Below are 16,552 nucleotides of genomic sequence, written 5' to 3' on the forward strand. Positions count from 1 at the left end.
CACTCTTTTCTTGGAGGAGTGGGAGTGCCTTGAGCAAGCAGACAGACGACATGTTAGTCCACATTGTGCACCTTGCTACCCAAGCAAACACTAACAGAATTGATCTGTCCGACCCTTAGCAGTGACCTCCTACTTCTCCCATGTTACATTGGAGTTTGACTCCTACTTCTCAATAATTGTGTGCAGGTATCATGGCTCCAGGTGATAATTAAGCATCATGGGGACAATCCACAACTTTACAAGAGTACGCATTGCAAAAGAGTACTGCCAGCTAAGTTGCTGGAGTACCAAACATTGGCAGCTACCGAAGCCAACAAGAAAATCCAAAATCAATCATACAGACCAGGGCCTTCTCTTTTTCAAAAAGCAAGTCCTCCTTTAGCATCTACGTTTTTCTCACCCTTCTGGAGTGAGCACTACACCCATTACATCACGTGCTGGCACTTCTGCTATGTCCCAGGCAGATGTTCACAGACAAGTGGTAGAGGGTGAAACAAGCATGAAGCTCATGTGCAAGGCACATTGGAGAATGCATGGAAGCCAGGTTTGAAGGCAAAGGCCGATGCAGCAATTGCTCGCTTTTTCTATTTCCTCTCAAGCAGTTCGTACCTCAGCCCATCGCGAGATAACGGCTGCCACAGTAGCAGCAGGGCCATCTTATATATGATGACATTTGTAGGAGATTGTTGGATGGGGAAAAGACTGCCTTGTGCATAGCATCAATGCAACACATCAGAGATGAGTGGGCAAGCTTTGGGGTATCATTGGTTGCACGCAGGGAGTCCAAGGGATTCTTGGAGATTGCAGGGGAAAATCCTTCTTATGAAGGCTATGGATAGCTCAGAAGCAGGCAAATCAGCTGCAACACTTTTTGAAATGTGGGATGTTGCTATGCAAGCTGTTGGGCCACAAAATGTAGTGCAAATGCTTGCAGATGGAAAGCCTTCCAATAGGGCAGCTGCTGGATTTCTATTGAATTCTAATAAAAGGGATTTCAGTTTGAGGAATTTGCTGATCTCCATCTCTTTGTCTTCCACTATTTACCTCACTTTACTCAGGGCTTAACTATGCTCTAACACCAAATGTTGTGTAAGCTTGGTGGGAATACAAGAAGTAAAGTAGTGTCAAGAACAACTCCAAGACCAACATCAAGAAGAATAGAAAGCAATATAAGTGCTCATAAACATGAAAATATCAGGAACTTTGTAGAACTATGTGTGGACAAGAAAGAAGACACCCGGTTTTTTACCATGCATAGTAGATTTTCACTATGTTAGAACCTCATAATCATGTGCAATGTGAACTCAGTATGCAGCTTTCATAAGCTGTATATTATTGAAAAGAAATCTAAGAAAACCATCCTACAGAAGTCATGATTTCTTCATGCAACTCTTATAAGCTCTTATATGATATTTTTAGAGCTAGTTTCTCTTCTATACTTTTGATTTTTTTTAACGTAAGAACACAAGAAGAGCTGAAAAGAGATCCCCACACTGAAAGCCTTGTACTTCACATTTTTGCATGCTATTTGGTTATTCCTATCACTTTTCCATTTCAAACTATGTCCACCACCACTATGTAAACATTCAGCCAACCATAGTACCATTTCAACCTCAGCTGACCGACAGATGATAGTGATGGAGTACCGCATGTCAGAATTCTTGTTCAGGACCCTCATAGGTAAGTGATCATGTCCTACAACAAAAGCCAAATGGCTCATCTTCCTACTGCTACTCGACAACGGAGGTAACAGGCCTTTCACCTTTGTTTTCCACCAGAATGGATATCTTTTTAGAGATTTTAAGGCAAACCACAACACATGCAAATGGCTGAAATCCCACCCACCGTAACCTAAGCCTCCACCTCAGCACCCTGCACCAAAGCATGCAGGGCAGACACCAGCCTAGTCAAAAGGTCCGAAAGAATTTCAACGCTCCAACCTTGGATAGTTGTCCGCCATCTCCTAGCAACTGCTTCACCACATGAGAAGGACTCCACTCATCTCCACAGGATTGTCAGGTAGTGCGACTACTAGACTTGCAACAAGATTTGGTGCACCCTGCATGACTCAACAAGGGAGAGGAGTACTTGCGGGTCATTAAGTTCAGCAATTGGTATCACAATGGGATTCTGAAAAACAAGTTCTTACACCGAAACACATTTTATGATGTGATTGTAGGTCATCAGAGTTCCTATGTCCATGCAAAGACCTCTCAGATTAACCATCTTTCTTCTCCCCTCAAGTTTTCAGAGCTCTCAGATTCAATGCTTTGCAACAGGAGAAAAAATAAGGAATGTAGACTACAAGAACAGCAAGTCCTCCAACAAACAATATTCTCACCCACGAGGACTTCAAAATAATAATTATCTAATGCTACACAATCATAAATTCAGTGATGCCTTGTGTGCCAAACCTGCCTTACCCACCACAGAAGACAGCATACACGCATAACCACCACAATGTGTAAAAATAACTTACAACAGTTATAATGGCTATATTAAGCTTTCTCCATTCACTTTCAATTGCAAAAATGACACACCTGAATTGACATTAAGAAAACTCTTCATACCTTAGAATGCCCTTTGAATGACTCAAATACGGAAGAGGAAGCAAGCGTTACTGCCAATGGAATGGTTCCTCCAGTCAAAAGCTTTGAATAACACCCTATATCAGGGGTACAATCAAGATATTCTGCACACGACTGCAACAAAACCACACTGATAAAACAAACAAACTAGCACTTAAAGGAATCAAGGGCACCAAATACAAGTCCCATTTGATAGAAATTTAGACAACGAACATACAGCAGGAAAACTTGATCGAGCATACTTTTATGACATGTTGCATGCAGTTGCCAACCCCTTTTAGACTCTTGCATCCCAACTTGATCCAACCCACTGACAACAATGTCAGAAAGCATTGGCTGGCAAGTTGGAAAAGGCTATGTCGATTTATCACATTAAGCTTGTCCTTAAGAAATTACGATCCAACATAGTTATCAATAAAGAGATAATGAGCACCATTGTTAAGCCTAGATATGCCATTGCCATTGTGGTACACCTTTGACAATCTTCCTCATACTGTAACCTTGCACATTCACCAACTTGATCCTACTCATGCCTCTGGGCCTGTCCTAGAATAAAACGACTCTGTGGTGAGGCATAATGACGTGGCATTGAGATCCCTTTCTGTGTTGGGGGTTGGTGTTTTCCTTATGTTGCGACCCTTTGACAACTATGCTACACATCCTCAAATATATCCAAACTTGTGAATGGACCATAATTTGAAAGAAAAAATAAAACTCCTTGAAAAGGCTAGTATAACATAGGAGAAAGCCAAATAATTTGAAAGAAAAGAAGAGGGGAACTATTCTAATATAACTTCTAAAAAGGCACAAAGAGAAGAACAATGATTATCCTACCAGTACTTGCATTCTCACCACTTCCCAACCATGCCCACTGGCTATAAAAGCCTCTACAAAAGTCTTTTGCACCACTTCACAAAGCAGCACCGCCCCTCAAAACACACAACAGTGCAATAAAGCATGCTATACATCCAATCATACATGTTCATGTGTGACTACATGTGTAGTGAAACTGAGCAGAACACTCCGGACAAGAACAATCGGGATGGTCCCCCTTTATGGAGTTTCTTTTATTTTTCAGCTTGTACACCTTCCGCACCACTTCCCAAACTAGAACCACCCCTAAAACACACAATGGTGCAATGATGGGTGCTATGAGTCCATTCGTATATGTTGATGTGTGAATACATGTGTACTAAAATTGAACATAACATTCTGGCTCAATACTCCAGACCAGAACAATCGGGATAGTCCCCCTTTATGGCTTTTCTTTTATTTCTTAACTTGCACCCCTTCCGCACCACTTTCCAAACTAGCACCGCAGCTACAACACGCGATGTTGCAATCAAGCATGCTGTGTGTCCATTCATATATGTTCATATGTGAATACATGTGTACTAAATATGAACACAACATTCTGAAACAGAACAACCAGGCTGGTCCCTCCTGGGTTTTCTTTTACTTCTCAGCTTGCATCAGCCATACTAGGCAGATACAGATACTCTACACTGATACTGAATCGCATATCAAATTAACGAACAAAAGAAAAATTCAATTTGGTTCACAGAGAGGACGTTGCACTACTGTCTTAAAAGAGTGTGTTTAATCCTCTCCCCTTCAGGAAAGAGCCTAAAGTAACATATAAATAGATCTTCAGACCTAATTTTTCAAGATAGAGCTTCCTTCCACCAAAACATGGCTCAAAAGTAACTGAAATCAAGTTTCCAATAGTGAATCTTCAATAAAACACTGATAGAATCTTCTTTCAAATCGATCGACCCAAGTCAAAGGCACCAATGCAGCATCCCTCCTGCTGTCCACTGTCTTCCACGAGAGAAGCGTGGGAAAAGCCAGCAGCCCAGCCCGCTTGTTGGCAAAGGAAAGAGAGACAGCACCCCCAGCTCTGTGCGCCTGCTATCCTGCAGCACCAGCCGGTCGCCTGTGTGCCTCTGTATCTCCTGCCCTGCCCTTCACACAAGCGTGTGAGAGAGTTTACCATGCAGTTCTATGTGCCCAGCCGAGCAGCCTGTTTTCCAACGAAAAAGCCAGCCCGTGTATCTTCAAGCGACCAGCCTCTTCAGAGAAAAACCACCCACGTATTTCTGCAGCCCGACTCTCCAAAAAGCCACCCCCAATAATAGCGTGGGCTTCCCCTAAAAAGGGCCACGATTCCCTTCAAAGGGTTTTCTTTTGTTTTAAAGGTTTTAAACCTTTGTCCCTTCCTTTGGTTTTATCCCCACATGGGATTATGTAAAAAAAGACCTGATTAATTCCTAATGTCACTCTTGCCCCAAGTGTGAACATTAAAAATATGTCTTCCACACCAACCACCATGCTCACACATACGCTGCACAATTTTACAAGGTCGTGACATACCTCCCTCTTCAAAAATGGCAAGCATCCTCGTTTGCATCCTGGTGATACAACAAGACATCCAAAGCAGAACCATACTGATAACGAAGGCTGCCCAATACAGTAAGATATCAGCCATGTGATCCAACTAAAAGTGAAAAGCACAATATAATATGGCAAGATCAGCGTCCCAATCTCTCTGAGCCATGCATATGTAGCAACATTCACTGCAAGCCAATGGTGCACTAATAGTCCAAGTTGTGTACCATTGTGAACCATACATAACCACAACATCCAATGTGACTAGTACACACATATCATAGAAGTCCTATAAGCAGAGATGTATTGTCAACTGTCAGTACCTTTGGGTGAGATAGAAGCTGCACCAAGCGAGCTCTAGATGACATTTGAGCCTGTCTGTATCAAGGGAGCAGAGGTGCTACTCCCCTCTTGAGCATCAGGCAATGCTCTAGACCTATGCTCTGCTGAACCTGAATGAGCCATAGCAAGAGTCGGCTCCAACTCAAAGGCATCAAGATAAAGTTGCAATACCTGAGGTGAATCTGCTAAGTCACCCTCCTCCATCCACTTCGTATCCGTCGCTGAATAGTTCTTGAACTCCACAAGATAGCGACGGGAAACTTTACCTCATACCTTTCTTTCCTTATGTGCCAGTATTTGCTCGGGAATAAGAACCTCATCAAGTTTCTCCACTACCGACTGAGCCTCATCTGAAATATCCTCAGGCACATCCCCACAGAAAGGTCTAAGTAGACTCACATGAAAGGCATTAGTTAAAATTTGGGGCTTTTCGCATTTGTGTGCAATTAGCACATCATTCCGCTCTCTGGTGTACAAAAATTTGGGGCTTTCCATTTTACAAGCCTTGATTGGATATTTATGCATTGATTGTGCAGAGATCTGCATTGCTTGTGTTGTGAGGACACTCCAAACATTTATTGCAGCCTTGTATTGAGGCAAAAAGTTAGCTCAGGAATCTATGATTGCCTGGCATAGCACTCCGATGCATTGGGTTTTCCCTGCAGGAGCTTTTTACAGCATACTTGGTTGAGCGTGTTTGCATATCTCTTGGTAAAGAGATTTCAGCATTATGATTAGGACTACAACCGATATATTCGGGGGTTTTTTCCAAGAAGTGCATCCGGGGGGGGGGGGGGGCGGTGCCTTATAGCCTGAGGGATTTTATTCACTCGCTACTAGGAGGATGTCGTGTACCATCGGATGGCTTGTGTCATGGTGGGGACATGTACCTCATGTGGCAGCTTGGCCATGCTTCACTTGTTCGAGGAGGATTCCTTGATGGCCGAGGTGGTGACATGACGACAATATGAGTATGTGACATATGGATGGTCGAGGAGATTATAGATAGTGGAGCACCATTCAGCACGCGATGAGTTCATGAGCACGTTTACATCTTTCGTCTATTACTACATATATCATGCTAATGGTGGTGCCAAGTGGCAGGATCTTCAGTTTCGTGCCAACTTATAATTTGATGGCAATAACTACTCCCTTTGGAGTTTCATGGTCAGAAACCTTCTTGTGGCAAAAGGCTTATGGGGTTATGTATAAGGTGAAGATGTACGCCTTGCTGACATATAGCACCTAACACACCTGGCCGTGGTGATCAACAAGCTGCAATACCTACTTCTCCCTCACAGGAGCAGAAGAGATGGGATACTTGTGATGCCCAAGCGATGGCTTTGATTGCTTTATCAGTAAAGCGATCAATCATACCGCATATTAGGTCTTGCAAGACCTCACGATGAGCTTGGGATGTATTTGAAACCATGTATCAAGCAAAGAATGAGGCCAGGGTTGCATATCTGTAAACCGGCCTTCAGAAACCAAAGGGCAGTGGAACAAACATTTGCACATAAAACACTTCAACACCATTGAGGACCTAGAAAAGGAAAACAAACAGGGGGAGCTAGAGTGCTCCTGCAAAAAGTACACGGACACCGATTGGCCCCAAATCGCAGTGGCGCCCCTTGCGGTATTTCTTTAATTGATTATAAGAGCTTTGATTACAATATAAGGCTGGTAATTCAGCCGTCCCAGTAGAACTCCTGAAGCCTGCAAAGAACCTGCATCTGGCTTCTTGTCCACACGGCATCCACAAACAAGTCCAGCCATTGTTCATATCAAAAGACCCTTCACATAGAGTCTGCATACAGAAGCTTTCTCCCAAGATCAAGGCTGCCACATCCATCCATAGCCTCTCACACTATGAACAGCATCACACCCTGACACATCCAGTGCTTCTGCATCACAACACAGTCTCCCAAACTGTCTCTCAAAAGAGAACTCGCATCACAGCATAGCATACCATACAGTTGACACACCTGTACAAACCCTCTCTACCTTCCAAGGGTACTATCCATCTCTGTCATGGATTCCCTATCCCTTGTCCTATCAGTAGCAAGGCTGTACCAAACATGTGTCCATTCCTGTACCTTCTGCCTGCATGTGACCTATCTCCTGGAGAAACCCAAAACATGTCTCTTCGCCAACAACGGCATACATCTAGTCACCTGTTCCCTCATGAAACATCTGGCAACATAGAGATGCCCATAACTGTAGGTCCCACTGTTCCTTTCTAGCAGGAAGAAAACAATCTGCTCCATGAGCACGCAGCCATGCGAGCTTGCATCACTCCCATGCCAAGAAACATAACCACATGACCTGTACTTGCAGCCAAAAACCCAAGCACATGGCTGAATTTGCGACCAAACAAAAACAGCCCATAAACTGTCCCAAAACAGTCCTGAATCAAAGCAAAGAGAAGCTGAAAGTTCCATCAGTTGAACGCCATCGACATGATGTCTATGTTCATGGAAAACCAGCCCTTGTTCACCTTTATGTCCAGAGAAACCAGCCTCTGTCTACTTTTCTGCAAAAGCACGGCGTCCTCCAAAAAGCACACGCCTGCAACCACCTATCCGAACAGGTCGACACCAGCAACCACCCGTACCAAATCGTGTGTAGCTGTCTCCTGTATCAGCTGTCGTACAGCAGCCGCCTGTACCAGCTGTACCTGTCCGTACACATATGCATGCAGTCGTACACCTGCCTGCGCCGCCTGAAAGTGCAACTGCAGCCACCTGACCTGCCTGCGCCGCCTGTACCTGTAGCAGCCTGATCTGCGCAGCCTGTACCTGCAGCAGCCATACACTGTACCTGCTGTCCGTACAGTGCTGTACGGCCTGTTCCAGGACCAGTCTCCAGAAAACCTGCAGCAGCCGACTTGCTCTTCTCCACGCAGCCCATATGCACGCCTACTCCCAAAAAGCTAGAGAGAGGGAGAAGAAAGTCGTGTGGCTCCAAAAGTGGTGTAACCTCTAAATATTGCTTAGTGGCCTCCTAAGGTTTTGAAACCTTTTTAATTAATGTCTCTTTGCCCCCTTTCACACATGGGGTTATCCACACATGGGCTTCCATCTTTCACTCCAACCTGATGCCATTCACACTGTCCACCATGTCCCCGTGCACATCTACATCTTGTCCAGAGAAAAACACAGGGTCATGACATACCCCCCTCTTGAAAAATGGCAAGCGTCCTCGATTGCACTCAATGGCACAGTAAAGCATCTTATGAGTAAAAATATCCCATATGGTAAAAACAATGGCCTTCCAATGCATCTGGATGATAAAACAATCATCCTGCACAATAAGCCACACTGTCCTCTTGCTTGTTCCTTCAGAACCTACAGCAAAAGTCTAAAACCAAATGGAAACACGTTAACTGTGTTAGCCAAAAACAAAACCATGCATCATTCTACATATGGCACATATGCATGACACACACATGCATTCGCAAACAATATGCTCCTCAAAATGTTCTACCTACTCCAAAGTAACAGTCTAAGGGCTGCTCGCAAGCCTTACGCCCATGGGCATCCCGCAAGACCAAAGACTGATGGTACAACATGAGCATATGCAAGCACTCAATGCATCCAAACACTACATCGACCAAGTACTTTCCCACATATGTCTCATGGCCATCCCGCAGGAGTTACACCCAATGGTGCATCCATGACATAATAAGGCACTTGATGTATCATACCAACATACGTGCAGCAGATGACACAATGCAGAGTATTTCCCAATGTATTCTCAATGATACCAGGATCCAATGGCACCAGAATACAAAAATACCTCTACCTCAAAAAGTGTATGCATACATGCACAAACAGAGTTCGATCCATATTTCCATGAACCAAACCAACTCTAGGACTGCTCGCAAGACTTATGTCCTCCATAGAGTTATCCATAGTTGGAGTTATAGTTCCAGGTGCGCGCGACTGTGAACCATACTCAACCACCATCTCCTGTGACTAGTACACAATATCATAGAAGTCCCATAAGCAGATGTACTGTCAGCCTCAGTACCTTCGGGTGAATACAAAGATGTCACCAAGCGACTCCTAGATAATAATTGAGCCTGTCTGTAACAAGGGAGCGGAGGTGCTACCCCCCTCTTGAGCGTCAGGCAATGCTCCAGACCTATGCTCTGCTGAACCTGAATGAGCCGTAACAAGAGTCGACTCCAACTCATAGGCATCAAGATAAAGCTGCAACTCCTGAGGTGAATCTGCTAAGTCACCCTCCTCCATCCACTTCGCATCCATCAGTGAACCTCCTCCATCCACTTTGTATCCATCAGTGAACAGCTCTTGAACTTCACAGGATAGCGATGGGAAACCTTACCCTGTACCTTTCTTTCCTGATGTGCCAGTATAAGCTCAGGAATAAGAACCTCGTCAAGTTCCTCCACTTCCCTCTGAGCCTCATCTGATACATCGTCAGGCACCCAAAACCTGCTTGCACTCCACCCCAAGTGGTAAGCACAAGTCCTCGATGAAGCATAGTAGATCACCACTAACATAGAAAGAAACTGTCTTCCGAACCCATGAAGCCTCTATGAAGATACCACTGGTGACAAACTGTCGAAAGCCATAGCCTTCAACGCATCTCCTGCACCATAACACTTCAACTGCTTCTTGTTCCTGGCCGACTACTTCTTGTCCTTGGTGTCTTTTCTCCTGAACTTCATCTTCAGCTCTTGCTCTTCACCTCATATAGGCAAAAACACAAAATCCTGTACTGTGTCCTGCACTTTCTTTTCACTTTCCTCATGTTGAAGCTTTTGATGTGACTCTCATGAGACAACCACGAGCTCGCCCCCTTAGGAAAGTTGGCGATTGTCCCGACCAAAGCAACCACGGACTCGCCTCCTTGAGAAAGTCGACGATGTGTCCCGGCAACGGAACCTTGTAAACCGGCCTTCAGAAACCAAAGGGCGGTGGAACAAACATTTGCACATAAAACACTTCAACACCATTGAGGACCTAGAAAAGGAAAACAAACAGGGGGAGCTAGAGTGCTCCTGCAAAAAGTACACGGACACCGATTGGCCCCAAATCGCAGTGGCGCCCCTTGCGGTATTTCTTTAATTGATTATAAGAGCTTTGATTACAATATAAGGCTGGTAATTCAGCCGTCCCAGTAGAACTCCTGAAGCCTGCAAAGAACCTGCATCTGGCTTCTTGTCCACATGGCATCCACAAACAAGTCCAGCCATTGTTCATATCAAAAGACCCTTCACATAGAGTCTGCATACAGAAGCTTTCTCCCAAGATCAAGGCTGCCACATCCATCCATAGCCTCTCACACTATGAACAGCATCACACCCTGACACATCCAGTGCTTCTGCATCACAACACAGTCTCCCAAACTGTCTCTCAAAAGAGAACTCGCATCACAGCATAGCATACCATACAGTTGACACACCTGTACAAACCCTCTCTACCTTCCAAGGGTACTATCCATCTCTGTCATGGATTCCCTATCCCTTGTCCTATCAGTAGCAAGGCTGTACCAAACATGTGTCCATTCCTGTACCTTCTGCCTGCATGTGACCTATCTCCTGGAGAAACCCAAAACATGTCTCTTCGCCAACAACGGCATACATCTAGTCACCTGTTCCCTCATGAAACATCTGGCAACATAGAGATGCCCATAACTGTAGGTCCCACTGTTCCTTTCTAGCAGGAAGAAAACAATCTGCTCCATGAGCACGCAGCCATGCGAGCTTGCATCACTCCCATGCCAAGAAACATAACCACATGACCTGTACTTGCAGCCAAAAACCCAAGCACATGGCTGAATTTGCGACCAAACAAAAACAGCCCATAAACTGTCCCAAAACAGTCCTGAATCAAAGCAAAGAGAAGCTGAAAGTTCCATCAGTTGAACGCCATCGACATGATGTCTATGTTCATGGAAAACCAGCCCTTGTTCACCTTTATGTCCAGAGAAACCAGCCTCTGTCTACTTTTCTACAAAAGCACGGCGTCCTCCAAAAAGCACACGCCTGCAACCACCTATCCGAACAGGTCGACACCAGCAACCACCCGTACCAAATCGTGTGTAGCTGTCTCCTGTATCAGCTGTCGTACAGCAGCCGCCTGTACCAGCTGTACCTGTCCGTACACATATGCATGCAGTCGTACACCTGCCTGCGCCGCCTGAAAGTGCAACTGCAGCCACCTGACCTGCCTGCGCCGCCTGTACCTGTAGCAGCCTGATCTGCGCAGCCTGTACCTGCAGCAGCCATACACTGTACCTGCTGTCCGTACAGTGCTGTACGGCCTGTTCCAGGACCAGTATCCAGAAAACCTGCAGCAGCCGACTTGCTCTTCTCCACGCAGCCCATATGCACGCCTACTCCCAAAAAGCTAGAGAGAGGGAGAAGAAAGTCGTGTGGCTCCAAAAGTGGTGTAACCTCTAAATATTGCTTAGTGGCCTCCTAAGGTTTTGAAACCTTTTTAATTAATGTCTCTTTGCCCCCTTTCACACATGGGGTTATCCACACATGGGCTTCCATCTTTCACTCCAACCTGATGCCATTCACACTGTCCACCATGTCCCCGTGCACATCTACATCTTGTCCAGAGAAAAACACAGGGTCATGACAATATCTCAAGAAGGAACTTAAGAACTTGGACATGAATGATGGTGACAGTATGACTAATCATCTTACACAGATCCAGGATCTTTGGGAGCAATTGCTCAATATTGATGAGGTCATTTCTGAAAAGGAACTGGTTGCCAAGACACTATCATCACTGCCAGAAACTTATTTGAACTTCCACACATCGCTCACTCTATCTATGTGGAGGAACCCGAAACCAATCTTGTTTGAAGAGTTGGTTGCCTTATTAGTATAGGAGGAGCAGAATCGGAAGAACAAAACTTCCGTCATGCGTGGCAGTGATGGGGCTTTTGTTGCCCAAGGCAAGAGCAAAGAAAAGGCCAAAAGCAATTATCAGCCAAAGGCTGATTTGGGACAACCTTCACAAAAGGCTAAAATTGACGCAAGCAAGCCCAAGAAAAAGGGCAAATGTCACTACTGCAAAAAGCCGGGTCATTGTTTGAATGAGTGCAGAAAGCAGCTTGCAGAATGGCTGTAGATTCTTCTTCATCACCACAGCAAAAGATGATGCATCAGTAAATCTTGTGCACAATGAGTGGACTTTTCTTACTTGCAGTTATGATGCATCATTAAAGCATATGTCTCTCAGTGTCGATGAAGACATGACACATGGTAATTTGACAGTAACACATTACCTCACAGAGGAATTTGTTTAAGAAGCTTATGGCTGCCCCTGAAGGCAAATGGGTAACATATGCAAACAATTCTTCTTCTCGAGTTCAAGTTGTTGGTGAGGTGATCCTCACAACAACAGATAGTGCAGACTTATGTCTTCCAGATGTATTGTATGTGCCTGGGATTAAGAAGAACTTGTTGTCCATCTCCTCTTTTGCAAAAAGAGGATATGCAATGAGCTTTGAGGATGACAGATGCTCAGTGAAAGAGCGTGAAGGTGGCTAGCTACACATTGGTCACTTCCGGCACATTGTACCATGGGTTATATCAGCGTGACAAGTTTGACAAGAGAGAGCATGATGCCCATGTGCTTACCACTCTTACACTTGCCGTGCAAGAGGTAGAATTGTGGCATGCCAAGTTTGGGCATGTGAATTATCGCAGTTTGATGCTATTGCAAAGGCATCAACTGGTACAAGACATGCCTCATGTAGAACTCAGACCAAAACATGTATGTGAAGGGTGCATATTGGGTAAGATGCACAGAAATGCATTCCCAAAAGATGGATCAACAATGGCTGTCCAGAAATTACAGCTTGTGCACAGTGATGTGTGTGGTCCTATGCAGACACCATCTATTGGAAAGCATCTATACTTTGTAGCCTTTATCGATGACTACTCCATATTTGCTTGGGTGTATCCCTTGAAAGAAAAATCTGATGTATTTGCATGTTTTCAGCATTTTGTGGTACAAGCTGAAAATCTAACAGGTTGAAAAGTGCACACCCTCCGTCCAGATCAAGGAGGGGAATACATGTCCATTGCTGTCAAATCTTTTATGGCAGAAAAAGGCATAAAGCATCAATGCACAATGGCATATTCTCCTCAGCAAAATGGTGTTGCTGAGAGAAAGAACAGGTCTTTGATGGAAATGGCTAGATGCATGGTTAAAGGCAAAGGCTTGCCTCACAAATTCTGGATGCAGGCAATAATGTGTGCTACACATGTGTTGAATTGACCTACCAAAGATATTTTTGAAAACTGTTTTGGCACAAGAAAAAGCGAATGACAGTGTAAGCTCCCCGAACCCTGCCTGTAAGCTCCCCTGCGCCACTCCGCCTCTGTGCCAATGTCGCCCCATCCTTCCTCCGCCTCCCATCTATCCTCCTCCACTGTTCGTCCCTACCTCTGCCCGCCATCTTTCCTCCGCCTCCCATCCTACCTCACTGGTCAACCCTCCCTCTTCCTCCGCCTCATTTCTCTGCGCAGCTCTTCCCTTCGCCTGTGTGTCCAGCTCCCCTCCCCTTGCTTCCCTTTTTTTTCGTTCTTTTTTTCTCTCTTTTTTCCCACCCTCCCTTTCCTTTGCCTCCTTGCCTGCCTCTTCCCCTTGGTTCGGATTGCCCCTCATCCAGGTTCAAGTCACCCTTTTCTTCAATTAGCATCATGGCTAATCATTCTCCCTCGGCCGGGCGAACCATTGTTTTTTCCGAAGCCGAGCTCATGGTCCTCTTCGCCGAAACCGAGAAAGACTCCAAAACGACCCTCATTGCCAGAATCTTTGGATCTCACCCTTCCCGTCTCCGGGCTCGGGATTGGGTCTTGGCGGCTCTGCATTCCGACCTTGCTCCACACTTTCGAGATGTCAGGTTGCTTGGAAGAGGTTTCTTCCAAGTGGATTTTGATTCCGAGGACGCAGCCTCAGAGGTTCTGAAGGGCAGCACTTTGCCATTGGGCCTGAGGAAGGTTTTTTTTCTTCCCTGCTCCAGCTATTTTGACCCTGTTGAGGAAGACCGGAACTGTTTCCCGATTACTCTCAGATTCCCAGGTCTTCCTCGCGCATATTGCCAAATGCTAGAGGCCATCGGGTCCGCCTTTGGGCTTGTTCTTCAAGTGCCCCCCCTCCACGCTTTGCCGACATCTTCTGCCCAGGTGGTCACTACCTCGGCGGATGTTGTCCCCAGGGTCATGGTTCTTGCCCATGACTGTGAGCTCTTTGAGGACTATGTTTTGCTTCCGGGCCCTGGTGGTCTTTTGAAGAAATGTATGGAGATTGCAGGTAAACCCGATCAATGCCGGGTTTGTCACCAGCACGGTCACTTTGCTCGAGATTGCCCTCGGGCTCGGGGTCGTAGGAGGCCTCGAAAAAGCGTGCTTCTCAGGCGCCACCTCCCTTGGATCCTTCCCGTCCTACAGTCCGCCAAGTGTGGCAAGCTATCTCTCACGCCCGCCCCACTGGTGCGATTGATGGGAAGACCTCCTCGGATCTTGTACCTCAGATAGATGATGTTTCTGGGCAAAGGGATGTATCAGCTCATGCTTCTTTGCAAGGAGATGATATATCAGATCATCACGATGATTTTTTGGAGTCCTCTCTACTTGGAGGGGGCGATATGCAGGATGTTCAGCCCAGTGGGGATCATGTATTGCAAGATTTTCAACATGATGCCATTGCCCTTGATGCCTCGCAAGGCGCACAGGTTTCTCGTACATATGCAGGTACTGTGAAGGGCCTCAGACAAGGACACATGGATTATCCCGTCCTCCAGCATTATGAGAGGCATCCTCACGCTGCCCATCGTCTTCTTAGATCGGGGGTCAAACCCTCTTCTCTTCCATGAGAATCGTCTCATGGAATGTTCAGAGCCTTGGAGGGCTTCCCACCCGTGGTAGGAAGCGCCTTCTGAAGGACCAGCTTCACCCTGCTGTTACAGGAGGGTCTATGGATGTACTTTTGTTGCAGGAACACAAATTGGATAGACCTCAGTGTGGCAAAACTAGTAAGATGCTTTCTAGCCACACCTTCTGGTCCTCGGCTGTTGGGACCACAGGGGGTGTTTGCATTTCAGTGGCAGCATTTGTTATGCCTCATGTTATTGGGCACAGTGTTATCATCCCTGCTAGAGCGCAGTGGATCTTGATCATGCATGAGGGTCAGAAATTGGGAATCTTGAATATCTATGCACCTAACGTAAGAGGTCAAAGGGTGGCCTTTTGGGACACCATTACAAATGTGATTCCCCAAGTTCATTGGATAGTGGGAGGAGACTTCAATATGGTTGAGCAACCTTCTGACAAGAAGGGTGGACGGGAAGGGGGTTTACACCCTTTGGAGCGAGCCTCATGGGAGAGGTTCACGCTCTCTTTCTTTGGCAGGGATTGCTAGACTAAGGATGACTTCCAGAGAAGGCCAAACTCCTTATCTTTTTCTTGGCATAACTGCAGGAGCGGGAATGAGAGCATCTTTGCACGTCTAGACAGATTTTACGTGGATGATTGGTCCCTAGACAGAGGAGGCACCATTGCTATTATGCCTGGCACCACCAAACCCGATCATTGCCCCGTCGTTTTGTCTCAGGGACCCTGGGGCTCGCTCTGCCTCTCCCCGTGTCAGTATCCCTAACTCTCTTTATCTAGATGCTAACATCTCCCTTGTGATTAGAGAGAGATGGAGATCTTGTGATGGTCTTGATCCTAGTCATAATATTGCGTTGGCTCTTGAGAGGACCAACCATCATTATCATAGCGCTACCTTGTCCAAGAAGAAGGAGGCTGTGGAAAAGGAGAGAGCTATTAGGCGTAGGATACTCTTCAAAGAAAACATGAAAAGCATCCACATGCGTCTTGGATTACAGACCTCTTGACCACAGTTAGAGCAAAGCTGCAATTGGCCATGGACAGGAGGGCTGAGTTCGCGTTTCATGCGAAAGAGGCTTTTTGGACTCAGATGGGTGGCAGATGCAGCAAAGAGTTTTTTTCAGCGCACATGCCTTCCCATAGCAGGGATTCTGTGAGGAATTTGCAAGATTCACAGGGTGAGATTTAGATTGAGCCTGATAAGGTAAGGGGTATTGCTTCAGATTTATATCGGTCTTTATTGACTGCAGAGGTGCCCTCTCCTTCGAGAGATGTGGCACGCCAGAAAGTTTGGGAGTGCATGCCCGGGCTCATTACAGATGCTATGTGTTTCTCCCTCGATGCCCCT

The 16,552-nt window shown here is 45.9% G+C and overlaps 1 protein-coding gene across 2 annotated transcripts in view; it reads right to left on the reverse strand.

Annotated features, from left to right (window-relative positions):
* Window positions 1-2,341: 2,341 nt before the first annotated feature.
* LOC147627606 (bifunctional dethiobiotin synthetase/7,8-diamino-pelargonic acid aminotransferase, mitochondrial-like) overlaps window positions 2,342-16,552 on the reverse strand; it is an 83,750-nt gene continuing 69,539 nt past the window's right edge. For both annotated transcript variants that reach the window (XM_086814513.1, XM_086814512.1), the window contains exon 11: window positions 2,342-2,702. In XM_086814513.1, coding sequence (XP_086670639.1) covers window positions 2,565-2,702 — 138 coding nt within the window. In that variant the 3' untranslated portion in view covers window positions 2,342-2,564. The remainder of the gene's footprint in view (window positions 2,703-16,552) is intronic.

The sequence above is a fragment of the Cibotium barometz genome, chromosome 20, assembly GCF_041138505.1.
Source record: "Cibotium barometz isolate CiBa-2024 chromosome 20, ASM4113850v1, whole genome shotgun sequence".
In the NCBI taxonomy this organism is placed as follows: Eukaryota; Viridiplantae; Streptophyta; class Polypodiopsida; order Cyatheales; family Cibotiaceae; genus Cibotium; species Cibotium barometz.